Consider the following 10,861-nt stretch of genomic DNA (forward strand, 5'->3'; position numbering starts at 1 on the left):
CAGATCCAAGAAGGTTAAAACAAGAGCGATTACCCCTCAGACTGGTGCTTCGTCCCCCTACACTCTGCAGGCAAGGAGCTGAAGCTGCCATGTGGCACTGGGTGGTTGTGCCAGGTCTCAGCAACTTCTCGCCCTGGGGGCAAAAGTCACACACTCCCACTTACTGGGTCCCAAAGTCCAGACTGCACTGACCTCTCACTTTGTCCTTAGCATCTATGTGTTGATAATTCTGGAAACCGCCACAGCTCCTGCTGATCTGGGGTCCCTCCCGCTGGGGCTAAAGCCTCGGCATGGTGCTGGGGCTCGGCTCCCAGAGCACTGCAGTGGATTCCTGCCAGCCTGCCGGGCTGTCCTCAGTGGGAGGTTAGCTTCTCTGTGTCATTTTGTGGGTTCTGCAGCTCCCAAGTTTGTTTAGAGTCCCCTTTTACATGGATTGGGGAAGGTGGAAGCCAGAGCCCAGCAGAGGTGTTGCTTCTACTCCACCATCTTGACTCCCATCACATGAGATACTTGTAAAGAGCTTAGCACAGTGAGTGACATGTAGGAGGTGCTTAATACTGGTCTTCCCCTTCTCCCTCCCATTATGTGTGACTTGCTATCCTTATTTTTCTTTCGTCAGCTGTCATCTGTCATGTCTATTAGGAGGAGCAGATTCAGCATTTAATATTAGGGCTTTAGGCTCAAGGGCAGCAGCTTAACAAACTACCATTTGGGGAGTCACAAGAGTCTCCTTTTTTAGTATTGCTGGAATTCTCCCCTCTTTCCCCCCATCCCAGAGCATGACCTCTTTTCATCAGAGCAGATGGTCTTCATGAGTTGTTGTGGCAGAAAAGTTCACTGCCCTGAAGCCAGCTGGTGACAGGCCTCCCTAAGCCAGTCCTCAGACCACAGACCAATGCTTACAACCTCTTTCCAGGTAGGTAGACCTACCAGAGTTTGTGCTCTACTAGCACTATGGTAGGGACTGAACCTATGATTCCATTTGTATATGGAACTTATGATAAGGATTTCCCTGTACCAATGCAGGTCTTACAGTCTTAGAGAGCGGCCTAAAGCACGAAAGTTAAATGACTTTCCCAGGGTCACTGAGCCAGTGTGTCAGAGGTGGGATGTGAACCCAGGTCTTCCTTGTTATAAAGTAGGCTCTCTTTCTACTATATCATACTACACTGGCACAACCTCTGAAAACACAGGGCTACCTCCATACCCTAAGACAGGGGTGGGGAACCTGTGGCCTCAAGGCCACATGTGTCTCTCTAGGTCCTCAAGTGTGGCCCTTTGACTGAATCCAAACTTCACATAAAGATCCTTTGGGGATTTGTTCTGTGGCCTAAGACATCAAGATTTAGTGGAATGGGGTGGCTAGGTGGTGCAGTGAATAGAGCATCCACCTTGGAGTCAGGAGGACCTGAGTTCAAATCCAGCCTCAGACAATTAACACAAAAATTAGCCGTGTGACCTTGGGCAAGTCACTTAACCCCAATTGCCCTCCAAAAAGCAAAAAAAATTTATTTATTGGAGCAACAAAATCACACTTTTTTTAATGATCAGGACAGTGACTTGGTTTTGCTTTTTTTATTATTGTTATTATTTATTATTATAGATAAAAAGAACCAACAATGCCTTTAGGAAATTGTAGCTGGAATAAGAAACTGAAGCTAAATTACTACTGCCTCTGTATAGAAACATAGTTAACATAAGGTCCAACTAATAAAAATACCAAGCAAAAAAAAGTGATTCAAAGACATGTTAATTATAGGTCGTTTGATGTTCATTCTTTGATTTTGGAGGAAACTTGTAATGTTGAAGATTAATTCTTAATTGTATTTTCTATACCCTCTGAACCCTCCAGTGATGATTTTCTTCTTCTTCCATGCAAGATTCTCACTCTGTCGTGGAAGATGGCCCCTTTGCAATCATAGCCAAACCAAAAGGGAGGATCCTCAATACTGTATTCACGGTATTTAACTCGAGATGAAATTCGGAAATCTGCCACCCTAGAACAGAAAGTGCCATTAGTTGATAACAACAGTTCTTACTGGGGAAAATTCTTCTAACCAGATCAAACTCCAGAGTATATATGGATGCTTCCTCAGAGTTTGTCTTTTTGTCTTGCCTAGGAATGTAGTATGCTATGATATAGTTAGATGGCTGAAATACCAACCTTGCATTTGTAACTCTTCCACCCTCCTTCCCCATCCCCACTCTATAGTGTAGGCATTAATACTTTGGAATATGAAGATGGAATGCCTTGGATCTGCAGTTAGATTAGATCTGTAAAAATCCATAAAGATTGGTTTTGTAATCTGGAACCTTCACTCAGTTGTTTTTATTAGAGAGTACAACTGAAGGGAATAGGTGTGGGACATTCCAGATATCCCTTGAATCCTCCTGGCTATTCAGAGAGATAGATAAGAATATGCATGAATGGAAATACATTTATTAAATGTTTAAGAATGTGCCAAGTACTGGTGACAGAAACAGAAAGGACAAGAGAGGCCCTTCTCTCAAGGAGCTCACAAATGTAACACATAAAGAAATTCTACAGAGTGGATTGAAAGTCCCTCAAGGCCTATACTCCCAAAGGGAGGACTGACATGGCTCAGGCATGCTTAGAGCACATTGGCAGGTGGGTCTGGAGAGCCAGGCAGCATGGCAGATAGTAAGGCTCAGAGGACCTGAGGATGAAGTGGCAGAGCAGATGATAATGTTTGGTGGTGCACCATCTCACTGGAAGGATTATAATTGTTAACTCCCACCTCACCCAAACAGAATTTCTCTAGGTAACTATGGTCAGGGGGAGAGGCAAAGGGAAGGTAAAAGGGAAGTGTCTCCTGATGGTGGGGGTGTTGTGAAGAGAATAAGAGTGACCTGAGACCTGGCTTTTAGATAAATTTAGATGTGGATTTATTAATCAAATGTGACTGCCTGGAGTATACACTCAAATCAGGCAGCCCCAAATTGGGGTGCATACAATGCTTATAAAGGCAAAAACCACAATTGGGGAGGGGAGCTAGCGTAAGCAATGATATACAGAAGCCAAGAACAGCCATTGGTTGGATCTATAGCTCAGGGCTAATTTGGGAATCATGGAGCAACGTGTGACAGGGGTCCCTCCTAGAAAAGGGTGGAGGGTACAGGGTGGAGGGCATAGGGGGAGTGGAATTCCCAGAACAGGCTGGGGTCATAGAACAGGTCAGGGTCATGTTCTGGGTGAAGGGTGTGGGGGACCCTGCTTGGTCAGCGTTCTGGGTGGAGGACCTTGCTGGGTCAGCATCTCAGAACAGGGTGCTCTCTTGCATGGGAGAGACTTGCCCCATGATCTCTATACAGACTTGTACCATAACCCTTATATAAAAAGCTGCTTCAAGACTTACTGATTTAGGGAAGTACTAACTCAGTGAAAGATAAGAGAGCAGGGGACTATGCCTTGGGTGATTCACTTTACCCAGGACTACACCTTTAAGCTATTACAAGCGGTTACAGGATTTAGGATAGAGACAAAGACAAATATAAAGGAGCTTAATGGTGGGCTCCAAATCAGGTGGCATGTGATTTGGGTTGCCTTACAACAGGGAGAGAAGAAAAGAGAAGGGAAGGAAGCAGAAGAGACTCCTGATACCTAAAATTGGAATGATTCACTAGCCACCACCCTAGCATATCACCCACTGGACCTTTCCAGCATACTAATCCTACGTCCTAGGTAACCCCTACTGTCCAATTTTCCACTCCTGCTTCGAGGGCTGCCTAGTATTACCAGAGAAAGCCACAATACTGAGCTGAATGTTTATAGTGCAAAACCAGGGTTGGGCCCTTACTATTGCTAAGAAATCTGCTCTTACTGATTTCCTATTTTCTTCACTACAGAAACTTAAATTTGCTTTCTCTCTCATCAGAACCCAAACAATTCCAATCTCTTCCACCTCTTTAGAGGTGACAACCTTCTATCCCACTGTTCTGGGCTGACCTTTGTTCAAGTCAGTGGCCTGGTAGTTTAGGTTCAGTACTGGAACGAAACAAGATATTCGGGGGGTCATTCAATTTTTGACAAAGTACCTACTTAGCCAGAGCAGGAGAAGGATATTCAAAGCAAAGACAGGCATTGAGAATGCTTTGAGTCATTTTATCCATGTAAAGCTCCCCCTGAGATACATCAGCCAAGTTTCTGAGACCTCCTCCAGTTCCTTGTGGCTACTTTGTATCCAAGTCTTTAGTCCCCAGCAGTGTCGAGGAATTGAGGCACTAGGGAATATCTCCACATCTTTTAAGGAAATACTAGACTCACCTGCATGTGGGCTAGGATATTGCTCCTACTATTCAGAGACTGAAACCATCTGAGGAGCTTCTTCACTTTTCCTGGTTCTCTCAAAAACTTGTTAGAATCGTTATTCATTCTTTTCCTCTTCCCCTTTTCTCAGAGGAAGAGAAAGCCCTTCTTGCTATGGCCAATGATTGCCTTACATAGCTCTTGATCCCCACTGCCTTCGGCCTCCTTAAGGACTTTGTTCAAGCAGCAGATCTTCTCCCTACCAGATGTGCCTCTCTACTAATTTCTTGGCAACTGCCCACAAACACACTCAGGTCTCCTCAGTTTTTAAATCTGCTCTCTTCTTAATCCTTCACAAAAGGTGTTCTCCCAGTCTCGTTTCTTTGACTCTTTTGCCTCTTTCATTTGCTACCACACTCTATCTCCCTGCCCTTTGTGGCCAAATATTTAGACAAATCATGCATCTGATGCCTCAACCTCTCTGCTGTATCCTTAACCCTCAACATTCTAGCTTCCATCCCCACCACTATTAAAATTGCTTACTTGGCTTCCTAATTCCGTTTAACTAGCATTTATTAGGCATATGTTGCATGGAAGGCATGACTTTTTTTTTTGTCTTTATCCTACAGATCCTGAGCAGCATTCATTGGCTCCTTTCTGGATACTTACTCCTCCCCTGGTTTCTGAGACATTACACTCCCTTAATTATCCTACCTCTCCATTCCTCTTGGCTACTTGTCCTCTTCTTGATCCCTTACATAGGGTATTCATCCAGTCAGCTCTCCTCTATCCCTTCTCTAGAATCTCTCTTGGAAATCCTCCATGGCTTTAATAATCCCTTCTACTTAGCTAATCTGAAAATGTGTGCCTACCCCTGATCTGTCCCATCTCTCTAACTCAGGGCATCTCTACCCAAGTTTATAACAAGCACAGAAAATTCAATATGTCCTAAACTCAATTTATTATCTTTTACTAGAAAACCTGCTTCTTACATCTTTCAGTGCCATCATCATTCACCTTTTCTCCCACATTCAAAATTCTGGAGGTTAGATTTAACTTTTCCCTATCCCTCAATTATCAACATCCAGTCAGTTAGTAACTCTTGTGTATTCTAACTCTTCAACATTTCTCACATCTGTCCTCAAATGCGAGTCACTGTCACCTGCCTAAACTAGTGGAATGGCCCCCAAATAGCTTTTATTCCCTTTCACTCTCTCTACAACTCACTATCAGACATATAAATCTATTCATATGACTTCACTAATCTGTTTCAAAACTCTCTTGCCTAACAATCCAACCCTTCTCCAATCTGATACTACCCTTCATCGCCAGCCAGGTGTAGAGGAAAGAGCGTGAGACTTAGAAGATCTAGATTTGAGTCTTGGCTTTGTAACATCCTGTGTGACCTCGGGCAGCCCATTTCAAAGCCTCTGCTTCCTCATCTATAAAATGAGGATAATAATAGTTATACTGTTTGGTTTGTAAGCTGTCAGGCAGTATTTGTATGTATTGTCATTATTGCGCACTACTCCCCTTCATATTTCACATTCTCATTATGACTTCTAAGCATCAGCCACACTAGACAACTAAGCCTCCTCATTCCTTCCGTGTCTCTGCCCTCCATGCTACTTCCTGTGTCTGGAGTCCTGTGTCTTACACTCATTATGTCTATCCCCATCTTAAATTCCTTTTAAAGTTCACCTCAACTCCATATCACTTCCAGAAAGCTTTCTCAGACTCCTCTCTCCCATCAGAAATGCCCATCCACCCTTAGATATTATTTTATTTATACATCTCTGTACTCACTATTGTATTTCCCATTCTGGTTATTTGTGCATATGTCATATCCCCCAACTAGGCTGTAATCTCCAGGAGGGAACTAACCATACCTTAATCCAAATAAGATATCTCCCCTCCTACCTAGCACTTGTACTCTGTACAAAGTAGGTGCTTAATAAGTGTTTTCTGAATTGTATAAAAAGGCAGGACTTCATTAGAAGTAAGTAATCTGATTTGCCCCAAATGATACAGTGCATACTAAATTTCCTTCAGACTAGAAGAGGGGTATCAGACTCAAGTAGAAATGGATCTCTGTAGGCACATACCAGCTTAGATATAGGTAAGTACTATGTAACATTGTATTTTCATTTGTTTTGTTTAACATTCTTCAGTTTATCTGGTTTGACTACACTAAGCAGCTTTGTGTCAGGACAGGTTTGACACATCTGGTTTGGGAAACCAGCACTATCTAATAAAGAAATAAAAATGATGTGCTTTGGAAGAGCTGGAACCTGGCAATATGGGTAGTGTCAGAAATATGCCATGATGGTGTTGCCTAGTTAAATGTGAGACTTCCCCACAGCTAACTTAATGCCCTTTGCATATTACCCACACTGACTGTCTACTAACTGCATCACTATTGGGAGTTAAGTTGGCAAATAGCCATGGGAGCATAATCTGTATACTGATGCTAGAAAAACATTAAAAGTACTTAAGACATATATTTGTTGATTCTACCTAACCATTTCATTGGAAAATAAACTACACACAGTTATCTAGCTCAATAAGAAGGCAACAGAAGCACTGTTAAGTCAAATCCTACTTACTTCTCTGCATTTCAGCTCACATATTTCAGCTCATGTGAAGAGTACAAAAGTTCAAGGAGTGGTGTTAGTTAAAGCCATTGTTTAACTATATGAATTTATGGCTCTGAGCCATAAATTCCCTGTGGGCTGAGACTTGGCACATGAGGACCTTTTCTTTAGAGAAATATTTAGTTCCAGATTTGAAAACCATAAGTTCACAGTGGGGGATGTGTTTTCTTTCATACTATAAAAATTAAAGTGTTTAAAATGCTTTCTTAAGTTTTTAACTATTTATGTGAATGCTGAATATTCTTCAACTAAGCTCTTGAACCCTTCCCAAACCAAAAAGAGTTACAATGATAGGGGCTTTTGCTTTTATCTCTTTTTAAGACTTATTTTCTTCCTTTGACTTCTTTCTCTTTCATTTTATGTGATTGAGAATCCCATCATTTGAAAATTGCATTTTATGGGGCATTTTAACATTAGGGCCTGTCTCATCACATACTCACGTCACCAGAGTATGAGGGATCTCAAGAATGACAAATACTGTAGAAAGGTTCCTCAAATCTATTATCAATAATAGTAGATACTCAGCAAATCTTTAGTAAGCCCTGACCACATGCAAGGCATTGTGCAAAGTACTAGGGATACAGATAAGAAGGACAGTCCCTGCCCCCAAGGAGCTTATAATCTAATGGGGTAAGATAATACACACAGAAAGCTGATAAGGGCATGTTGGGGACATGATGTTCCTGGAGTTCAAACCAAACAAAGCAGCCAGTAGGAAATGAAGAATGGGAAATTCTATAGAGGGAAGCTTTGGGAGTTGTGTTTTGCTCTGTACTCTAGTCTCCAATCAGAGGAGAAAGACAACTAAAGGTACTCAGGAGTTATTGAGTTACCAAAGCTAAACCAACCTCCATGGTGATGAGATTTCTAATGATAAGCTTGGGGAAGGGGGGGGAGGCATAATGTTCCATGATTCAAAACCAAGCAGAGGGGGCAGCTAGGTGGCACAGTGAATACAGCACCTACCCTGGAGTCAGGAGGACCTGAGTTCAAATCAGGTATTTAATAAATGCTTGTTGACTGAATGGCTACATTTCTTGAATCTCTTTCTTAATGTCCTCACCCACGGTCTCTAAACCTATGGAAGCTATGTTCTTCCAAATGGTGATAGACATGACGTTCATAGAATCACAGCATTTCTCAGGTGAAAAAGACTACAGTGGTCTTGTCAAACCAGCCTGAACCCAAAGCACAAATATTTGTTCTGTTCATGGTTTATTTCAATGAAGCTATAAATACTGATCACTGACAGAGAATAAAGGCAGGCCAATGACCACTTGTCTTAGACCATATCTATCTATCTCCTACAAAGTTTTTCTTCAAAGAGAACAAATTAAATCTTTGTTCATCTGGAGTAGTTTTAGGAGATCTGGCTTAATTCCAGGTTATCCCTGGTCAGTTCTTTGGCTAAATTGAGGAGATAAATCTATTCCAAGGAACCCCAAGAGCAAATCTGAATCTTGAGCACAGACCAAAGTCCCCAGGAATCAACTCAGCTTCTTGAGAGTACATCAGACTGGGAAAGTCCATGGATCATTCAGACTTTCTAGGATCACTTCAGGCTACACGTGGACTTCCTCCAAAGACCATCTTGGTGAGGGTCTAAATTCCTCAGAGTGGGACACATAGGAGAAGAGGTCAGCAATTAGGGAAATTTGACCTTGTACAAGATTCCATGAGTTCTTCTCTATGGAGGGTAGCCATATGTTTACACACCTGCTCCTTCTGAAAACAATGGGATACATTTTAAATATGCATTAAATGCAAGAAAACTCTCACTTGATTTATTTTTCTTGAGGTTGGGGTCTATATATGTATGGTATATGGGGCTAGAAATTACCTTAAAAATACAGTCTTAGGAGACTTATAAACATGTTCCTTGTTCTCCTGATAAACATGTGGCAACTACCTCCACTCCTGTCTTGGCATAATTTATCCACAATCTTATGTGATGTGGCACTGGAAATGATCAATGGTCAATAAATTTAACTCAACATATTAAAAAGGCTTCTTTGAATTAACTTAAAAACAAAAACAATTTAAAGGCACAAATCAAGATTCCAAAAATGTAAGACTTTCCAATTATCTGAGAAAAGAATGACGGAAGGAGAATACTTTTTAAAAAATGGAGACTTTGTGACAAAATGGCTACTTAGAACTCTTTGATAACACTATGTAAGTATCCCTTTTTACCTCAGTACTTTAGAACATGAGATGAGAGTTTATGATCAAACTTTTTGTGGGGATGAATCTAGGTTAGCCAACTTTAATTTTCCTCCCAGAAGTAATCCCAACTTTCCAGACTTCAACACCATGCTCCTCTGTCAGTACCTTTACCCAACCTTCCTTGTGGGTGTTATCTTCCCCCATTAAAGTGTGAGCTCTTTGGGGGCCATAACTGTCTTTCTTTTTGTTGTATTTGTATTTCAAGTGCTTAGCACAATACCTGGCACATAGTAATCAGTTAATTAATGCTTGCTGCCTTGCTTTTGCTGGCTGCCTTCATGTAATGATAATGAGGGTGACAAGAATAATAGTAATGTTATGTTACAGACAAGTTGTCTTTAAGAAGCCCAGATTTGTAGATTATGTGACAAAATGGCAGTTAGCCAGCTCTACCAACATTTTCCTCCAAACAACTTTAAAATGACTCCCCAAATTGAATTCTTGAGTGGCATAGCTAACAAAAGTCAGGGTGAGAAATTTTTCCAGCCCAAGACAACTCAGGAAGTCAGAAAAAGAGATGTGTGGATGGGGGTAGAGATTGACTCGAAACTCAGGTGGATGAAACACACCAGTGGTAGGATTAGGTGGTAGAAACAGAAGTAGCTGCAGCAGCTTCAGGAGCTCTCAAGCCAGAGATAGTAAAGGGATCTGGCAATTGGACAGAAAGAGATTACAGGGACCCCTGTGTTAGCAATGGACAAAGGACCAGACACTGTTTGGAAATTCCATTGCCAAGATGTACTTCTGGACAATCATTCAACTGCAAAAAAGGAGTACTTTTGGTCAAGAGGAAGGAGGGGCCCTGAGGAGCAATATTCATTGCAATCCCAAGGGATAAAGGGCCCTTCCTGGCTAAGGACAAGAGTGCGGACCAGCAGAGTAGTGACTACATCTTTCCCCAGATCACACCACCATAGAAGCACCAAATACTTCCAAACCCACAGAACTAGCTCTGAAAATGGCACTACAAAAGAACCTGAAGTTTGGCACAGTGTCCCCTTTCCTCCACCATTCCCATGCTGGGAACAGAGTCTAACTTTAGCATAAAGTTCAAAATCAAGAAATAGGGTAGAAAAAGGAGCAAACAACAAAAAGGAACCTGATATGGTCATAAAAAGCTAGTATGATGACAGGGAAAATTAAGACACAAACTCAGAAGAAGAAAATGAAGTTTAAACAGGCTCAAGCAAAATCTCAAAGGAAAAACTATAAGCTGGACACAAGCCCAACAAGAATTCCTGGAAAAAAATATTTTTTAATTGGTTTCCTCACATGTCTAGAGTGGTGGAGGAAAATTGCATAAAGAAATGACAGCAAAGGAAGAAAATATAACTAAAATTAAAAGGCAACAGCTTGGTAAAAGAGAAACAGAAATTACTGAGAAAAATAATACCTTAAAAATAGAATTGGACAAATGGAAAAAGAGGTACAAAAGCTCACAGAAGAATTTAACTCCTAAAAATGAGAAGTGTGAAAAAGGAAACTAATGATTCCATGAGACATCAAAAAGTAAAAAAAAAAATCAAAAGAATACAAAACAATAGAAGAAATTATGAAATCTCTCTTCAGGAAAACAGCTGACCTAGAAAATAGATCAAGGAGAGATGATTTAAGAATTATCAGATTATTTGAAAGTCATAGTAAAAAAAAAAGAAGCTAGACATCTATTTTTTTAATTACTTATTTATTTTTAGTTTTCAACATTCATTTCCAC

At 41.1% G+C, this 10,861-nt stretch overlaps 1 protein-coding gene across 1 annotated transcript in view; it reads right to left on the bottom strand.

Annotated features, from left to right (window-relative positions):
* Positions 1 to 1,564: 1,564 nt before the first annotated feature.
* The window catches only part of LOC138175977 (F-box and leucine-rich repeat protein 13-like), a 205,099-nt gene continuing 195,802 nt past the window's right edge, over positions 1,565 to 10,861 (bottom strand). The window contains exon 14 of the mRNA XM_069106590.1: positions 1,565 to 1,997. Within this exon, the coding sequence (XP_068962691.1) occupies positions 1,811 to 1,997 (187 nt within the window). The 3' untranslated portion in view covers positions 1,565 to 1,810. The remainder of the gene's footprint in view (positions 1,998 to 10,861) is intronic.

The sequence above is a fragment of the Petaurus breviceps genome, unplaced genomic scaffold (genome assembly GCF_028583685.1).
Source record: "Petaurus breviceps papuanus isolate PSGF00001 unplaced genomic scaffold, PetGlider_PUasm1.0 80, whole genome shotgun sequence".
Taxonomy (NCBI): Eukaryota; Metazoa; Chordata; class Mammalia; order Diprotodontia; family Petauridae; genus Petaurus; species Petaurus breviceps.